This window comes from Rhinolophus hipposideros (genome assembly GCF_964194185.1).
Source record: "Rhinolophus hipposideros genome assembly, chromosome: 22".
Lineage (NCBI taxonomy): Eukaryota > Metazoa > Chordata > Mammalia > Chiroptera > Rhinolophidae > Rhinolophus > Rhinolophus hipposideros.
The window spans coordinates 8,977,586-8,997,080 of NC_138068.1; the positions used below are offsets into that span (position 1 = coordinate 8,977,586).

The window sequence follows — 19,495 nt, forward strand, 5'->3', positions numbered from 1 at the left end:
AACTACCCCTGGCCCTCGCCAGTCTCTGAGGGGAGCTCAGAGCTCTGAGGCCTGGTCTTTGCCCCACTGTGCCCACAAAGACTGTTATGCACGTGACACCTACTCTCCTCAAAATTGGAGCTTTCTTTTTAGTGTCCTGATTCCCCAAGTGGCCTGGAACTCCCAGGACACCGGGTCTGGGCTCGCTCCCGTCCCTGGTGTACCACCGCTGATCTAGTTGTCAGTTGATTCTAATCATCAACACGTGCAATGCTCATGGCTCTGGGGCATTTACTACGAGTCCTTACGACATACCCTCTCTGATGCTTTACACACATTTAATTTCCCATAGTACAGATGAGGAAACTGAGGTTTCTGGGAGGCCAGGGAGGTAGACTGGCCAACGTCCCATGCGAGCGGTATAGTCAGGATTAGAACCTGTCTCTGACCACTAAGCGACACTGGGAGCTGGTGTCGGAGCCTTCCACATTGAAGCTTTCTTAACAGAGCAGGTTTTGGTTTTCTATTGCAACGTCACAAATTATAAACCTGGCCGCTTCATACAATCTCCGTGTGTGAGCTCCTAGTTCTGCAGGGCAGAGGTCTGTCATGGTATGGCTGGGGTCTCTGCTCAGAGTGTCACAAGGCTGAGATTCAAGATATGGGTCAGGCTGAGTTCTTGTGTGCAGGGTCTGGGACAAATCCATCTCCAAGATCCTTCTCGGTGGCGTCATCCAGTTGCATGTGGCTGTAAGACTGAGGTCCTGCTTCTTTACCAGCTGTCAGCTGGGACCACTTTCACCTTCTCAAGGCCTCCAGTATTCCTTTTTGTCTTTTGGCGATGTGGTCTCCCATCGCCAAACCCAGAAATAAAGAATCTCCCTCACACGAATCCCTCTTATGCTTTAAACCTCTTTTCTCTGGAAGAGTAAAATCAGAGGAGTCATATTGCATTATAGTCACAGGTTCCACGCACTCCCAAACAGGAAAGGATGGTTCAAGGTCAGAGGTCACCGGGCACCCTCTTTAGATGCTTTAAAGCCCCAGAAGGCGTTAGGTTCTAATAACCATGACAATAATAGCTACAGTGTTGGTCCTGCCTTACATTTGCGTAGAGGCTTGTGGTTTACAGGCTGATATCTACGTCTGTAATCCTGTTGATGCTGTGAGGTATCACATTTATCCACAAGAGACCGGCAAACGCCTCGTTAGCTGCTGGGGCTGGAGCCCAGATCTTCTGACCCCCAGCCCAGGGCCCCTGGTGCCCATGGGATGCTCTGCCTCCCATTAGAGTCCTCAGACCTCAGTGCTGTCCTTGCAAGGGGCAGAGTATCTGTTTGCAGCCAGCCCAGCTCTCAGGAAGCACTTCCTTATAAACTCACCCCACTGGGTCATCCAAACTCGAGGCTTTTACAGGGATTGCCACTGGGCTGGGTGAACCTCGCCTCACTAAGTGGGAAAACCAATACAGCCCAGGGGGTGCAGAATCAGAACAGCATGTGTGCAGGAAGCCCCCGCTTGGCGGCCGAGGCCCAGCCCCCAGCTGAGGCTGTGATACAAGGGCCCAAAGCAAGGGGCTGTGCTCTCCAGGGGGCAGTGTGTCAGGGAGCCATTGCTGTCACCGCTGTCCTGCGTCTCCATGTGCCGGCGTTCTGCTTGAGACTCGACACGGAGGCCAAGCGTCAGTCCCTGGGTGTCTACAGCTTTCAGATTTCATGCGGGATAACCCTCCCTTTAATATTTAAGCCAGGCCGACACCACAGTGAGAACCCCAGGACCTCCCCACTATTCCCAAGGATGCTTGAGGGCCTTAACATTTCCTGTAGGCACCTTTGGCTGAAATGTTCATTTTTACATTTTTCCATGCTTCCCCTAAAATTGTTCTTCTTCCCTTGTATCCCACACTGGATGCTGCTCCAGTTCTTTCATTCTTCCTAAAGCATTGTGACACAAGGCTGCTGGGAAAGCAGACTTTGGAGCTATTTGCTGTGAGCTGGTATAAAAGAATCTGGCTCATTGCAGCTCACAGGGTGTCTTGGAAGGCCCCTGGGGTGGGGCTGGTGGTGGGGGTACAGGGCAGCTCACTTATAATGGATCCAGAGAGTCAGGCCTGGAAATGGGCCTGAACCCAGGGCTCAGGAACCCAAGATGGGCTGACAGCAGACAGACATTTCAGTCAGCATCCTACCATGGCCACGGTGAGCGCAATCCAGTCTGTTCTGTCTTCTGTCATTGCTCCAGTTTCCTTTTCCAGAACGGCTGCATCTGCTTAGCTTGATGTGGGTCTTGTGACTCCCTTTGGTGAGGGGTCTGTGAGGCCCCAGACCAACCCATCAGATGGACAGCAGTGGGCAAGAACTGAGTCCTCAGAAGGATAATGGGGTACCATCAGGAAGGAAGCCCATAGAATTTGGGGCCATGGGAACCCAGGGGGAGCCTATTTGGAAGTAAATTCCAGAATCCCCATCCTAAAATTTCATTGACCGGAGAATTTCATGTGTGATCCCTCTCCCCTCCCCCCTTCTCCAGTTGTCAATCATCAACATGCACATTTCTGTGTTTTCTTATTTAGAACAGTCTACGGTCTCCTCTTCCACCCACCAATGCTTGGGGCCCACCTTGGCATAACCAAAACCTCATTGAACTGCTGGGCTAAACAAAGTGTTTTCTACCTGATATGGATTGAATTGTGTCCCACCCCAAACTTAGGTTGAAGTCCTACTTCATGGTACCTGTGAATGCGACCTTTTTTAGAAATAGGGTCTTTGCAGATATCATCAAGTTAAAATGAGGTCATTATGGTGTGCCTTAATCCACTATGACTGGTGTCCTTACAACAAGAAGGAAACGACTTGTGAAGACAGAGACACATAGAGAGAATGTCAGGTAACAACAGAGGCAGAGGTTGGAGGGATGCAGTTATCAGCCAAGGAATGAATGCCCAGGACTGATGGCTACCACCAGAAGTTGGAGGACACAGGAAGGACTCACTCTTTCCTTGAGCCTTTAGAGGAATCATGGCCGTCTAGCTTCCAGAACTGTGAGACAATGTATATCTGTTGTTTTAAGCCACCCAGTGTATGGTCTTCGCTACAACAGCCATGGAAAACGAATACACTACCTCACGTCTCTAAACTTAGCGGCACAAAGCAGTGGGAAAAGCTACAAATTCTAGTTTGGTTTGTCCTTTAAATGAGGAGAAAAACACATGTCCTTGCAACTGTAAAGTAACTTAAGGGAATTTCAATGACTTCCATTTTAAAAATAAGGAAACTGAGGCTCAGAGGATAAGTTACGAAGAGGCAAATACTGGACTTGAACTTGGGTTTTTTTCCTCCAAGATTTACACTCTTCACCTTCCCTGTGAAACTCGATGTGTACTTCATAGGTTTCTGCAGAGTCCCAAAATCCTGGTCTCAAGATGTCACTTTTCTTTATTACCTGAGCTCCAAACTTAGTACTATCTTTGTCCTTGATCTTGTGGGAACTACCTGGCCTGGCCACATTTTCAGTAATGTGAGCCTCTGTAAAGTGAGCTCTCTTTCAGTACAAAATTTTCATTGCAAAATTGGAGGCTATCATTACAAAATTGGCGATTTTCATTACAAAATTGGAGATGCATTCCCACCGAAATCATTTCCCAATAGACCCAAGCAAGAATGTTTGGCAAAGAGGGAATTAATTGATAAACAACTTGTAGTACACAAACTCCAGAGTCAGCCTGGAATGTTTTGCAACACTTTTGGAAACTCCAGGATGACAATTCCAGCACAAGCTGTCCACTTCAGGCTAAGCCACATACATACCTCAAATTCATCCATCCATCCAACCATCCATCCTCTGTCTCTGTCTCTGTCTCTCTCTCTCCTTTGCGTGGGCATTTGCAGAGGCTGGTAGAGCAGGGCTGCAATACCTGGGGGGGACCTGTAGGGGTCTTCTTCCAACAGGAAATGGATTTAAGGCTGAAAATTCTGGAAATTCAAGGTTTTGGATTCTAGAAAATAAGTCTGTTCCTTTGGGAGACAATCCACTCTCCTTACAATGTGGGTTAACCATATGGCAAAAAGAGGTGTGAAAAAATCTGACTCTTCCTGCCTCCCTGCCCTAAGGAGGCACTTGAGCTGAGGCCAGCGTTCCTGGGACAGTCTCTCTCTCTCTTTCTTTCTCTCTCCACCCAGCACCCACAGGAAAAGGAAACTGCACATCACATTGTTGAAAGAAAAACCAGAACAGCAGGCTGGTTTGATTTATCTCTTGTGAATTGTTTACCTCGGGACAACCAGATGGCTCATCTCTTGTTGAACCCTTGACCATTTCCCGTGCTGTGAACAGCCTCTATTAGCAAATAGTCCCCTGTCCACCAGACCCACAGACCACGTGTCTGTGCAGGAGTCCCAGGGCCTGCTATGGGGGGAGCCTGGGGCATTCCAGAAGGTTGACTCAGCACTGCTGGGCTATGGATCCTCATGAGACACAGGTGGGGGTGTGGTCGGGATCGAGAGCTACACCCACTGGGCTCCCTGGTTCCAGCCCTAGCCCCTCACCCACCGATGGGCTCCTCCAGTGCGGTCCCTCCCTCCCCCCCACAACGCAAGTGTTCAAAACATGTCCAAATGCCAACATTTCCCTCCTAACCCACTTCTACCTGGCTGTGTAAGTGTGGAAAAACCACTTCCCCTCTCTGAGCCGCAGGACTTCAGCTATAAAAGTGCGTGGGGGTGGAGTGCGGGCATCTCTCCCTGCCTGCTTCTCAGGCTGGGTGAGGGCAGGTGGAAATTGGATGACTAAACTCCAGTCCGCCTCCCCCACCCTGCACCTGCCTTTACTCTGACGAGCCCCAGTTGTGATTAATTTTTGAGGGATGGGAAAGGAGCACAGTGGGACTCTTGCTCTTGCATTTCTGGGCAGTCGGTAGGGAGCGGGTAGGAAGCTCTTGGCTGTCCCTGTCTGGGTTCCATTCTTAGGCACTACTGAACGTGGCCTCTCTGGAGGTGGCATCTCCTTAAGGGACCAATGGGTATAGTGAAAGGATGAGATTTTAATTCTAAGAGCACCCAGAAACCCCGAGCCTGGGTGGGGTACCAGAAAACTGATGGACATTTTTGAAAGCTCACTCTGTTTTCCAGTGAGGGCAGAGGGCAAGGTGGAGAAGGGAGGACCAATGAAGACCCCAGAAGTGGTGGAGGTTTGGTCCTGGGGGAGGGGGTAGAAAGGAGGGGTCAGAGTCAGGGTGTTTCTGAGAAGCAGAGCAGACAGTGAAATCTCTTGGAGTTTTATGGAGGAGATGCCCTTGAGGACTTTATAGCCTGGGGCAGGGGGGCGGGTGAGGAGGCAAAATTCTTACCAGGGAGCTAGGCTTTAGTGGTCCGCAGATTAGAAACCTCATCTTAAAGGTAGACAATGTCTCAAACTTGGAGACATAGAAGGAAGTTATTGACAGACCTGGGCACATAAATATTGGAAGCTTCCATTACACACACACACACACACACACACACACACACACACACACACCCATTAAGAATGAGTTAAAAGGTGAGTGAGGGCTCAAGACAATGAGCATATGGCTCCCATTAGGGATAAGGGAAATGCAAGTGAAGAAGTGAGCCCCCCCATTGAGTGGAAGCCAGACTGAGGGGGGAGGGGGGTAGGAGGGTAGATGGATGTGGGAGCTTAAGCTGGGATCCTTGGGGAGGAGAGACCCCCTCAGGGCACCAAGTTGGGGGTGGCGGTTTCCTGTCTAGGGGTCCCCCAACCCATTTTACAGGCCTGGCAGTTGAGACCCGTGGGCCTAGTGGTTGAGGGTTTGGGCTGGAAGCCAAGCTGTCTAGGCTTAAACAGCCTCACACCTAGGGGCCTGAATGGGACAAAATAGAACCTACAGTACCACACCTTGGTGAGGGTCAAATGAGCTAAGTCAGGTCAAGGGCAAGGTCCGGCCTGACTCCCTCAGCAGCTTGGTCTCTGCTTGGCCAGGTGGAATTGGGAGTAGAGAAAGTGGAAGATAAAAGGAGAGAAGTGGGGAAAAAGGCACAAAGGGCTAACTTGATCTGCATAATAAGACGGGTGGGGAAGGAGCTGGAGAGGTCACCTGTGGGCTGGAGGGAGATGGATGGGAGGGCGGGCTAGCAGACAGCCACCAGTAGGGCTGTAATAACTTTCATGGGCCCCGAGCACCTTGGCCTTCACGGGACTCGTCTTCCATAAACAACGTTACATAGTGTATATTATGGCTGAATTTGTATAGAGATGGATATGTTACATAATGAAATATGCTATTCATATGTACTTAATAATGTGTCCAATATCGTATAGTAAAACATTCTCTTTGACCTAAAAGTTCTTTTTTGGCCCTCTGAGTTTAGAAGTAGTCTGACCATTTCCGTGGGCCCTGTGCACTGGGCCCCCTGTGCCTGGTGGAGAAGTGGGCCGTGGGAAAGGAACCTACCTGACTGCTCTTCCAGAGACAGCGGGCGGGCGGGAGTGGCCTTCTCTCAGTCCCTCTGGCTGTAGTGTAGAGAGATGCTGCTCTGATGTCCAGCTGTGGGCGGGGGAGGGTCTGTGTCCCTGAGATGATGGAGAATTGGGGTGGTTCATCCTGTGCAGGGGTCGGCCACAGTGGCCTTCAGGGTCCAGCCCTCCGGGTCTGAATCGGGTGTGTGCTTCTCCAGGGTCGGCTTCCTTTGGATAGAAAGGGTAGGTAGCCTTTGGGGGTCTCCTTGCTGCCAGTGGGGGTTACCATGAAAGCAGGTCTCACACAGAACTCTGTTAGAGCAAACAGCCTTCAGTCAGCCTCTTTTCTAAGCTCAAGTTCTGGGTCTCAGGCCACCCGGCGCTTGTCCGTGCCCTAGCATGTATATGCATGTGCATGTGTGTGGAGGGTGGGATGGCAGAGGCCGGGTGGGAGCTGCAGGCCCAGGGCCCCTTCCAAAGATGTCAGGCTGCCAGAAGCCCCAGGTGCCCATGGCCTACTCATGTGAGGGGGAGAAGCCTGGACAATATTTGTAGTCAACTGAATATAGTATCTTCAGTAGGACTCCTTTCCCCCATGAAAATGATCCCTAACACCTTCACACTAATTCATAGACCTAGTACAGATTTTAAGAGCTGCCTTTCACCCGGAGGTGCGCACTGGAGGTGATTCTGCCTCCCAGGGGACATGTGGCAACGTCTGCAGACATTAGTTGTCACGTCTGGACAGGGAAGACCTCCTGGCATCCAGTAGGGATGTTGCTAGCCCCCACAGCAAAGAATTTCCGGCTCCAAATGTCAGCAGTGCCGAGGTTGAGAGAGCCCGCCATACCGCTTCTGGAGTGACGTGGCACATCATAAGTGCTCTCCAGGGGTGGCTACATGAGCGTTACTACTGGTGTTAGATCTGACATCCCACAGAGGTGCTTCGCTTGGAACACTGACCAGAGCGTGGCCTCCTTCTGTCCTTCCTGGGGTCTCTGTGCACTGCCCCCTCCTCTGCCCCCTCACTTCATCTCAGTTCCTCTTGTCTGGCCCCATTTTTATCCCCTGTCCTACAGCAGAACAGGGTGGGGGTGGCCTTTGAGAGGGGATTCAGCTGCCCCACTGTGTGTCCTAGAGACTCGGCTTTTGTCCCCACCTCTGTCATCGGCCATGTGGGCTCTGCCTTCCCCATGCTGTCCCCCACCCCCGCCCCCGCACACACTCCCACGCCCCTGGCAGTTCAGGAAACAGCCTTCTTCCCCCAAATGTAGCTGTCTCTTCCAGGTGATCCTGGGCCAAGCCGGTGGTGACGGGAGTGTGTCGCGGTGATCAGGGCAGTGACGGGGGCATGCAAATTAAACACCCTCTGGATAGTTCACAGAAACTCACGAGTCATCTCTCCTGGGTGAAACCCCAATGAATTAGCTGGCAGTGTAGACGACAGTATTTGTGAACCTTTAAAAAAACATGTTTTTTTTTTAAGAGGAAACTTTCTCTTCTGATCCCAGGTTCATCGTGAAAAGCAAAGTTCTTCAGGTTGGAGGATCCCTTCAGCCCCCGCAGAGTCAGCTTTGTGGCTTAATTACTGTGCAACAGAGGACAGCTTACTCAATGTCTCTGTTTTCTTCAAATTAACGTTCTTTTCTAATTATGAGGGAATTATGTGTCCACCGAAGGTATTGTTTCAAAATTAAAACTGAGACCATGTTGGATGTAGTTTACATTGCGCTCTTTTTTACTCAACATCTTATTTTGAACATTTTCCCATGTCATTACTCCTCGAAGTCACATCCCCAATGGCCACACAAAGGTCCTCTGTCCTCCATAGGGCTCAGCCAGGGGCTATTTACCCTTCCCCTTGCATTTGGCTGTTGTGGCTGCACCCAGTGTTCTCATCTGTGAAATGGGCACAGGGGTGCTGTAAAGTCCAATGCTATGGCTCACCCGTGCACTCATGCAGTCACTCATGTGACAGATCCTAATAGAGCCTATGGGCCTGAGCGGGAGCAGGACATGACCTTGTCCTAGGCCTGCCCTGGGCAGGAAGGTCACAGAGGCTGTAGACCAGGGGTGTCAAAACTGTGGCCCGCGGGCCAACTGCGGTCCGCAATCCATTGTTAATTGGCCTGCAGCAAATTCCAAAAATATATTTAGCTTACTTAAATAAACCAGGTGAGGCAATACGTACTTCACCTCGAGTGAGTGGCCCGGCTGTTTGTGTATTTTACCGCATATGGCCCTTGGTGAAAAAACGTTGAAAAAAGTTTGGACACCCCTGTGTAGACTATGGACTCCATCTGGTATAGACCGTCTGGTTCGCAGGGCAGCCTCCTCAGGATGTCTTATGTCTAAACCCACATTCCTCTCCTGGGCTATTTTGCTATTTCCTTTCATGCTAAACCAAAGGGGCTATTTTGGAAACTCCTGTAAGCAAACTAAGCCTTGGCTAGCATTTGAGCGGATACAAGAGAGCCCTAAGTGAGGGGCTCAGGCATAAAAGCTGCCCAGCCCTGAGAGCCCAGCCATTAAATTTAGAAGCCTTACCTCCAAATGAGGTGAAATTGCAGGTTCCCTCTGGCGGGCGGGTGGCTTTGGCCAGCAGTGAGCAGGACAGATTTAGTGGAGTGGACTCCGGCTCCCTCCAGCCACACCTTGGGGGAAGACGCCAAAGGACAGTCCCCAGAGTCTGGGGAGAGGCTGGCTGTGCGGGAAGCCCCTTCAGTTGGCCTGTCCTCCCTGCGCCCACCAGCTGCACCCAAGTGGCATTGTCAGCAAGTGCTGCCCAGGTTGCCAGGCCAGAGAGAGGCAGCGAGGGACCCACAGGAAGAGGCAGTTTTGTCTGCCACGGAAGGTTTGGGACCTGCATGACTTCTGTGCCTCTCTCCTCTCCCAGGGACCAGCGAGGTCTCTGGGCTGTCTTTCATGCCCTGTGGGGTAGCTCAGAGCTATCCTGAGCCACCCGAGTGTCCTTCTCCAGGGACTTCGCAGACCTGCACACAATCCAGCAACTAAAGTGTTCATGCCAGCCACAGCAGGGGAGGAGCGAGGAGGGGGCTTGCAGAGGGGCAGGGGAGTGAGGTCTCCCAGGTGCCCAGCCTCTTTTCCCAGTGGTCAGTGCCCCTGTCATGTCAATGATTAAACTGGAATATCATCCTTGGTCAAAGGGACCAGCATTCACGGGGCTGGTCAGGAGCTGCCCACTGAGGGTGCCTGAGATGCGAGGGGTCTCAGCCAGGCCATCCCATCCCATTCTCAGTCCTCCAGCTGGGTGAGATGGCAGTGGAACTGACTCAGGTCCAAAAGGGGCCACAGGGACCTGGGCTCCCATACCCTGAAGCCTGCCGGGTGTAAGGCTTGATTTTTCTCAGCCACCTCCCAGGGCTATGCTTCTAGCTTGGCAGGTCCCCTTCACGCACCTATTTCCATCTGGGGCCCCCTTTTCTCCCCCTCAGCCTGGGTCTGGCTCCTGGGGGAGGGGGTTGGGTAGCCTCTGCTTAGCCGCTTCACAGCTTAGCCGCTGTGAAGTCAGTGCAGCATAGCACGACGTGGCCAGGCTGTGGAGTCCATCATGCCCAGGTTCAAACCCCAGCTCTGGTGTTTCCTACCTGTGTGACCTAGGAGGAGTCATTTCTCTTCCTCTTAGAGACTCGGTTTCTTTGTCTGCAAGATGGGGATAATAACAGCACTTGCTTCCTACAGTGTGGGGAGAATTGAATGAGATTTTAAGCCCTTAGAACAGGTATCAGGCAGAGTGCTGGCTACCCAGGGTCACCCATCAGTAGCTGCTCGTTTTGTAATTAAAGTTTTATTGGAACACAGCCATGCTCATCATTTATGTATTGTTCGTGGCCGCTGTTGCTCTAAAATGGTAGAGGTGAGTCACCATGGCAAAGACTGTATGGCCTGAAAAGCCAACAATAGTTACTATCTGGTTCTTCGCAGAAGACATTTGTCTGCCCCGTGGCGTCTAGCGTGTGGTGGAAATCCTTATTCTTGTTCCCGGTCTCCCACTGCCTGCACCTCGGGCTGCACCTCAGTCTTTCATTGTTCTCTGCTCTCGTGGGGATGTGTTGCGAATCTTCCCCCAGTGCTGGGCCTGAGTCCAGAGTTCGGGTCTCACCATTGGCCCTGGGGGTCTCCCTTCCTGCTCCTGCCTCATTCTCTTGTTCCGCTTGGCTGGGGGTGGCCAAGCAGTTTGAGAAGGTTCCCAGTGTCACCCAGAACAGGAGCTAAGAGTGGTGGGGGGCGATGGGATGCTCATAAAGGTTTAAAAAAACAGCAGCAAAAAAAGCTCTAATTTGTAAGGCTTGCTGGTTTCCGTGGTGTAAATATTCCTACTGTGGCTGATTTCAAGCGACCCAAATCCCTGAAAATGTAACAATCGACTCACGTGAGCTGTGGTCTGTGGTCCAAGCTGCAGCAGCACCGTGTAAGTGGGAGCTGTGGGGACATCCTGCGGGGCCGGGGCACATCGTAGGGTGTAGGACGCCGGACCTCGCACGGTGAGTCTGTCTGGCTCTGCCACTTCCAAGCTGCGGTCCTTGGACCAGGCTATCACCTCTCTGAGCCTCAGTTTCCTCATCTGTCGAATTAGGTTAAACATAGCTCCTCGGCCTAAGGGGGTTGTGTGGATTTTAATAAGATAGTTTACATAAGTCATTTAGCCAGCGGTGGCTTAATAAGAAGCACTCAATAAATAATGTCTCCATTACCAGATTACCTCAACCTCCCCATATGTACACAGTGCTTTTCATGGATTTATAGCAGGTGACAGTCCCTGGCACTGGGGCTTGCCACACAGTGGGCGCTCAGCAAACGCTTGCCAGCTTCCACTGTCAGGGCTAGACGTCACTCCATGGCAGGGGTCTTGGTCAGAACGAGGGCACAGGGACAACTAGCTCTTTCTGAGTGTCTCTTGCAATGTGTGCTCTCAGCACATTGTCCCCTTGGTCCTTTTCTGAATTCCCATTTTACAGATGTGATCACTGAGGCCCCAAGCCTGTGAGTAGCACAGCTACAGCCGTTTCTCTATGTACAGCACACATGGGACAGTGGGGTGAGGGATAAACAGGGAAAAGGGAAGGTTTGTGGGGGCTGCACAGCTCTGCTGGGGGGGCTCAGAGGGTGGGCTCTGGAGTCCATGGCAAGGGCTGACTACAAACAAAACGCAGGACTGGACACTGGACAGATGTGGCCCAAAGGAGAACCCTATTCCAGGCAGAGACCCCAATATGAGCAAAGATGTGGAGACTGAACTCAGCTAGAGGTGAAGGGATGCTGGAATGCAAGGGCCTCACCAAGTGGGAACAGGAGGGAGTTGGCGGAGTGGAGCTTTTTCATAGGTTTGGCCTGGGCAGTGGGGTCCCTGGAATCGTGGGACTGATCCTACCCTGTCTGAGGAACAAGGTATGAAACTAGCAGCCGAGATGTAGGTTAGATATGGAGGAGAACTTTCCATTGTCCATGCTGGAAGATGCTGGGTGATAGTCCCAGCAAGGGATGTGGTGGCATTTTTCCAATGTAGAGGTGGTTTGGAAAAACAGAGAGTTCCAGGCTGGCCTCATTGCAGGTTGGGTCAGAGACGGAGCAATGGATCAGGGTGAAAGTGCTTCTGAAAATCTTTGATGCCAGCAGCCTGGCCTCATGTGAATTGGGCTTTGTCACCCCCTGCACAAAACCCTCTCATGGCTCTCTGGTACCTTTGCCCAATTGCATTGCCAAAGTCCTTCCAGGGGGCTACCAAGGCACCCTGACCTGTGCTCTGCTGGCCTCTCTGCCCTCACCTGGAGCCACACCTCAAGCCCTTAACTTCTTTCCATGTCTGGATTACACCATGTCCTCTGCACCTTCAGGCTTTTCTCATGCTGTTCCCTGTGCCTCAGATACCCTTCCCTACTTTCCCCGTCTCCTTCTCCCCTCCTCAGCCTCTCCTTCTCAGCTCTTGGTTGCCTCCTCCATGGCTGGGTCAGGGAGCGCCTGGGCTTCCCCATCTCTTTACCGTCCACTCCTAACTATAATGGTCTGGTGGCTCGTTGGCCATCCTGCTGGACCGGGAGCCCTGGAGGACAGGGACTCTGCCCGTCCTGCTCAGCGTGTGTTTCCAGTGTCTGGCATGCAGTAGGTGCTCACCGAAGCTGTGTGTGGGTGAGGATTGTAGGCAGAGGACTGGCTGAGGGGAGCTGAGAAGAGCTGGGTTCCGGGGGAGCTGTCTCTCCCTGCAACAGGACACAGCATTGCTCAGGCACTAAGAACTCCAGACCCGAGTACTGAGACCTGGCTTCCAGTCTCGCTCCTGCCACTCCTGCAAGCAGGTTCCCTAACCTCTCGGAGACTGAGTTTTCTCAGCGGGGAGCTGGGGACACTACGGCCGCCCCATCTCTGCGGCTGTTGTAAGGACCTTGGGGGCCACGGTGGAGGACAGTCAGCCCATGGTTGGCACTCACCGGGCAGTGATGTGAGGCTGACCGTCGTGTCCTCTCCCTGTAGGTGACAACCATGTCGGTGAGGGTACGCTTCCTGTCCTCCAGGGACACGGGGGCCGTGGGCGTTGTGGGCCGGAGCGCCTCCTTCGCGGGCTTCAGCAGCGCACAGAGCCGCAGGATCGCGTAAGTTCTGCCGGTGCTGTGGGTGTGGGGCTCTTCCAGGGTGGGCGGGCGGTAGGGACATGCTCTCCACGCTGCCAGTGACTCCGAGGTTTGCACTCATGCCAGGCCTGCAGCCGAGGACAGAGAGAGGGAGGGAGAGATTGGAGGAGGCTGGTTTCTGGTGTTGGGAGAAACCCATCAGGCCCACTTGCAGAACAGAAAACTGAGGCTCAGAGAGGTGAAGCTGTTCACTCAAGATCACACAGCAAGAATGATTTAGAGTTAGAACTTAGGCTCCTGGGGGCGGGGTTAGGATGGAATGTTCGTCCTGTTTGACAGAATGGGAAATGGGGCTGCCTATCCTGGCTCTATGACCTGGGGCAAGTGACAACACCTCTCTGAGTCTCGGTTTCCTTATCTGTGAAATGGAGATCACGACTGTCCCTCCCTCATGGGGCTGTCATGAGGGTACGAGGAAGTGACACATGGCAAGCAGCTGGCACATGCTGGGCAGACAGTAGGTGCTTATGGAAAGTTTTCAAAGGAGGAGCAGCTCTTGCAGAGATGGCCTGGGGGCAGTGCAGATCCTCTGGACATGAGGTCATGGCCTTGCCACCACGTGTTTCCTCTAGCTGTCGGTAATCCCCAGGAGGAAGGTGCGTTTCTGTGCCTGGGGGCCCCAGCCTGGTCAGCCTAGGCCTGCCTGGCTCTCTGACTCCAGGGCTTCATGTCGGACACTGTGCAAGCCCCTGGGGAGCCGCCTGCCAGCTGGCAGGCCTGAGGGTGGGGCAGCCCCTCAGGCATCCTGAGGGGCCCAGACATCTGCCGTCTGAGCTGATGTGGTGGACAGGTAAGACTCACAGCCAAGCGGGGCACAGAACCTGGTTGGTCAGTGAGTCAGTCAACAAGCAAATCTCGTCATGGCGCTCCCTCCCACTTGGAATGCAATCAATCCCTTCACGTAACATCCCTGTGACCTGGCTGGCCAGCCTAATTTTAGCCCTGTGCTTTAGCCACATGGACCTCTCTCACCTCGGGAACTTTGCCAGACTGTGCTCTCTTCCTAGAACTCTCCTCCCACTCTTCACCTGGCCAGTTCCTGCTGAATCTTCTTCGGACCTTGGCTTCAATGCCATGTCTTGGGGGGACCCCGCTGAGCCCCAGACCAGGCCCTCCCATAGCTTTTTCCCTCCGGTCCAACAGCTGCACATTAGACCCCGTGATACCTGGCCCAGTGGTCAGGCCCTCCCAGCTCACTCCCCTTCTCCTGCTGCTCATTTCCAAGGTGTGCCTGGGAGGTGGGGCATCCCAGGGTTGAAATCCTGGAGTGTCCCAGCTGGAAGCACCCTTGGGAACCCCTAATTCATTCCCTACGTGTGGAGCGCCTACTCTGGTCAGTCCCAGTCCAAGCTCTAGAAAAAGACCCAGGTTCTGCCCTCCTGCCTGGGGAGCAAACAAGATGGATTCAGCTGGTGGTGGCTGCTGTGGAGGAATGAGAGCAGCGGGGGGCCTCGGAGGAGGCGCTCCACAGGACAGGGGCGTGGTTAAGAGAAGGCCAAAGAGAAGAGAAGGAGCTGATCGTGTGCCACAGGGTGTGGGGGTGGGGAAGGCTGTCAGGTGGAGGGGACAGCCAGTGCAAAGGTCCTGAGGTGAGAGTAAACTTTGAGGGACAGGAAGTGGGTGTGTGGTCAGCATGTGGGGTAGTGGTGTGAGAGAGAGGAGGACCTGCAAGGCCTTGTGGGCCACCATGAGGACACTCACAGGGTGACAGGAGCCATGGAAGGGCTGACGCAGAGAAGACTGAGGTCCCTAACTGGGAAGCAATTTGGCCAAAGGCCCAGAGGGAGTTAGTGCCCAGTGCCCCGACCCCAGCCTCGGAGAGGAGAAAGTGTGGGTGCCACTGTGAGGAAAGCACACAGCAGGCATCCATACAGGCTGCTGACAGTGGCTAAGTATACATTGGAATGATGCTGCTTCTCGACTGAACCATTCCTGGGCTTCATCCAGGTACCCTGCCCTAGGGGGTCGGTAACCAGGGCTGCTAAGGACAGCCGTGCAGGTGGCCGGGCCAAGGGGCGCCTCTAGCCCGTGCGCCCTGGCATGGAGCTGGTCCACCCGGATGGCACCTTCTCTCATCACACAGAGGACTATGGGGCCTTTGCCCTGGGATCTGGCAGCAGGGAGGGGCCTGCAGGCTGGCACAGGGTCCCTCGTGTAGATTTCACGTTCTGCTGTCTCCATCCAGACATTTTCAATAAGTTTTGAACAAAGAGCCCTGCATTTTCTTTTGCACTGGGCCTCAAGAATTCTGTGGCTGATCCTGCCGGCAGCTCTTTTCCTGTCAGGACTTTGGGGGCCTCTGGATTTCCTGAATCCATGGGAAATGTCTCCTCAAACCCTAGTCAGGAGCGCTGCCCAGAAAGTGCCCCCAGATGGTCCTCCAGCCTCTTGCCCTCCCCTCTCCCCGATTCCTGGGCTCAGCATTCAAGGTAGGAAGAGAACAGAGGGGATATGATCCCATGACACTCGGGCTCATGGGTCCGCAGCAAGGGTAAGAGGCAGGTCCTGCAAAGTCTGTGTCCTTGGCTGAAGAAGAGGGTTCCTGATAGCTGTTCCTCTCCTGGACACCACCTGTGGGCTCCTCCTCCTGGGTGTCCCCCCTCAGGAGATTCTGGAGAAGGCCTGGCCCGGGCAGGTTCTGCGGTCCCTGAGTGGCCACCATCTGCCCTTAGTCTCTCTGTGCAGTCCCGTCCATAAGTGAGGAAACAGGGAAGAAGCAATCTATTTTTAACTTCCTGTTTCTGTCCAACTCCCAGGGGTCTGGACCCTTGGCTCTGGGGCTGGAAGGCCTGGATTGGGTTTCAGGCCTCACCTTTCCAGGTAATCCAACCAGACTGAAACACAGCAACTTTGCCAAGGCACTCAGCCACTGGCGTGGGTCAGGCAAAATAATCTTAGACGGAGAGCAGGAGAGCAGGGCTCTACTTAGGTGGGGTGGTTATATACCCTTTTTGTCCCTCACTCCCACCCCTGCTCTGACACCTGAAACCCCTCTGACCTGGACATGGCTTTTTATTCTATAATCAAAGAATTCACTTGGGGAAGTAATCTGGTGGGGGAATTTTACACTAAGGTGTGAATGGTTGCAATAATAACGCCATATATAATCAGGAGGAGGGTTCTAAGAAGAGGCCAGACCCAGACACTGTCCCATTCTGCCCTGATTGACAGGCACCACTGCTCTTAATCCCTTCTTGCCACTCCTCAGCCAGGTCTCCCCTTCCCCAGGCTGTTAGGTACCTCCCTTCCTGAGCCCAGAGACACTGTGATATACTTGCCACCTTGGAATTCCTCAGTTGGGACGGCTGGGAAGTGTAGGTGGGAAATGTCAACAGCAGGCCTTGGCTTTCAAGGTGAGGATCCTGAAGAGAGCGAACACAGATGAGGTGCTCAGACTGCCCCGTGGGGGTGGAACCAGACTCCGGGGACCTCAGAGTGTGTAAGGAGAAGTGGGTTAGTCCCTGTGAAGCACCCAGAGCAGTTAGAGCTTTGCGAGTATTTGGCGTCATCCCCGCCCAGCTAGTACCACCAGACACAGGAGAAAAGGTTGGATTACACTGTTGTTACACTGAGTCTTCATCAGTTGGTCCTGTAATTGCCCCATGCCCACCCCCAGCCCCACCTGGGGGCAAGGGGCACGGGGCAGGTGCGGACTTGAGCCCTGCCTGCCTCCAGACCCTGCACTTGCAGCAGCCACTTACCAGGTCCATTTCTCCATGACACCAGGTAGAAGGACTGCCCCCGTGGCCTCATGAGAGGGCTGGGGCCAGTGGGTTGCACATGCCCATCTGGAATCTCGTCTGGCATGCCAGGGGCTGTTTAATATTTACTGAGTCCTCCCAGACTGGTGAAACGTCTGCCCCAGAGGTGGCTCCCTGCCCTGGCAGTTGTGACACTGGGCCAGACATGCAGTCTGACTTCACCATCCGGGGGCTGCACTCGCATCGCCTCCCCTGGCTGGACCGGCCCTCAGAGTGGCCGCCACACCTGCCCTGTTGAAGTACAGACAAGAGAACTGGGCTCAGAGCTTCCCCGGGAGCCGGCACTTCCAGGTACAGCCACAGCAGCAAGAGTGAGGAGGCTTTCAGGTAGATGGAAGGGGGGCCTGGCTGAGGGCATGCACCTACTGGGGCCTTGGGGCCTCTGGGAGCGGGCAGGTGAGCATGGCTCCCACCTCAAAGTTGCTTGCTCACCCCACCTGCCTGCCTACCCACCTGCCGGGGACCGTAGCCTGTGTAAAACCTGCCTCTTGCGAGTCTGCAGCCCTGCCTGCCTCTGCTGGCCTGGAAATGGCAACTTGGTGGAGGGTCTTTTCTAAGAGGGAGGGGATATGGCCTCAGGCAGGGTGAGGGACGAGGAGCACAGCCCCTACCGGTCTTTGGAAAGTGTCACCTGTCATATAATAATAGCAACAGCAGGTACAGGAATGAGCACTAATGATGTACCAGGCTTCAAAGCCCTGGGCTCTGCACACGTGCCTTTCCTCCAACTGCTTGGGGAGCCTTTCCTGTTCACCCTATTTAAACTCATTATCCTGCCTTTACCTCTCTCCTCAGCACTGGGCATTATCTGACATGTGATTTTTTAAATGATCTTCTTTGACTTTGACACATACATGGCGCTTACTCTTTGCCAGGCACTGCTTGAGCCCTTTACATTTATTAACTTATTGCTATGTAACTCTCATGGCAATCCTTCCTCTGGTCCTCATTTTACAGATGAGAAAACTGAGGCACAGAGAGGTTCAATTACTTACCCAAGATCATACAGCTTGGAAGTGGGGGAGCTGGATAGAGACCTTGGTGTCTGGCTCCAGAACCTGTGCCTGTTACACCTTCCCACGGTCTCCCCCAGCTGCACGGCAGCTCACCGAGGCAGGGGTTTTGTCTGTTTTGGTCACTGTTCTGCTGCCAGCCCCTAGAATGGCTTCCGGTGCACAGTAGATGCTCAGTAAATATTTGTTGAATTGAATGACATCTCATGACAATTCTGTGGGGCAGGCACTCTTATTATCCCCATTTTACAGATGAGAAAACTCAGACTCCGGTAGGTTAAGTACCTGTGGTCTCTGGGGCTGGGATTTGAACAGGGTGGCTGACCAGGAGCTTGTGTCCCACTAGACAGTACAGGCTCCCAGCTTGGTAAGTCCCCTGAGGGCCCAGGGTGGGGTTCCAGAACCTTCCTTGCTGCGGCATCCGCTGGGGCCAGCTCTTAGCATGTCTGGGCAGGGCCTGGGGTCTGTATTTCTGGCATGTTGGTTTGCAGTGCGGCTGTGCAGCACGACGTGGGAACCACAGGTCTTGGGATCCCCATCAGCAGGGTGGCCAGGACGGCTTCTCTCTGTTGAGTCAACAGCAGGTATCTGCATCCGTGTGTGGAATGTGCAGCATCTGGCTGGGCTGGAAATACAACTCGTGGGACCAGGGCATGGTGGTGGCCCAGTGGCCCTTCTCTCAGGCCTGGCGAAGGAGTTAGAGCAGTGTCCCGCTTGCTCTCTGCCTGGCTCTCCAGACTGCAAGGCCCCCTCTCCCTGTGGACTGTGAGCCCTTGAGGGTGGGGCCCTGGCCCCTGGGCCTTCATCACGGCACCTGACCAGGGAAAGCCATACTCTATGAGTGTTTGAATGAATGAATGAACGAATGAATGAGTCCTATGCCCTTGATTTTAGACCTCAAAAGTACAGCAGACTCTGAGGGGATCCCAAGGAGACATGGAGCTGGGTTTCTGGCAACAGGACATCTCCTGAGTGAAGCAGAAATGGTGTCTCCCCTGAGACTGTGTTTCTCAAAATGTGGTCCCCGGACCAGCAGAATCACATTAAAATGCAAATTCTCAGGCCCCGCCCCAGACTCTTAACTCTGAAATTCTGGTGGGGTGAGCAGGGGTCAGCAATCTAGGTCTACGTCCTCCAGGTGATTCCGAGGACCCTGAGAATCCTGCACCTCACTCCCAGCTGCATGGCCAAGATCCCAGCCTGAATACATTTGGGTGTGGTCCCAGCTCTGTCACCTCCACGATCTGGGGCAAGTCACTTATCTGAGCCTCAGTTTCCCTACCTTGCAATGAGGTTAAAATAAACACCTGCCTCCTAGGTGGTTGTGAAAGTCCGTATTTGTAAAGGAGAAGTTGCTTTGACAAAAAAACCACCCAAAATACAGGGGCTTATAGAAGATTGATTATTCCTCCCTCTCTCTTAACAGTGTCGAACCAATGCATGGTCTGCTCCCCAGGCTGTTCCTTCTCCCTTGTGGCTCAGCCATCCCCATGGGTGCCCTAGTGTAAATGGTGGAAGCTGGCTCCTCAGCGCACCTGAGGAAGAAGGAGAGAAAGGGGGAGAAGTTAGAGAAAAAGGCTAGTTTCTCCCCTTTTAAAAATTGACCCAGAGCTCGTTTTAAGTGTCCTTTCCACCCTTGTTT

At 53.3% G+C, this 19,495-nt stretch overlaps 1 protein-coding gene across 1 annotated transcript in view; it reads left to right on the top strand.

Annotated features, from left to right (window-relative positions):
- The window catches only part of RIPOR3 (RIPOR family member 3), a 64,317-nt gene that overhangs the window by 23,549 nt on the left and 21,273 nt on the right, over nt 1–19,495 (top strand). The window contains exon 2 of the mRNA XM_081033545.1: nt 12,922–13,040. Coding sequence (XP_080889671.1) covers nt 12,922–13,040 — 119 coding nt within the window. The remainder of the gene's footprint in view (nt 1–12,921; nt 13,041–19,495) is intronic.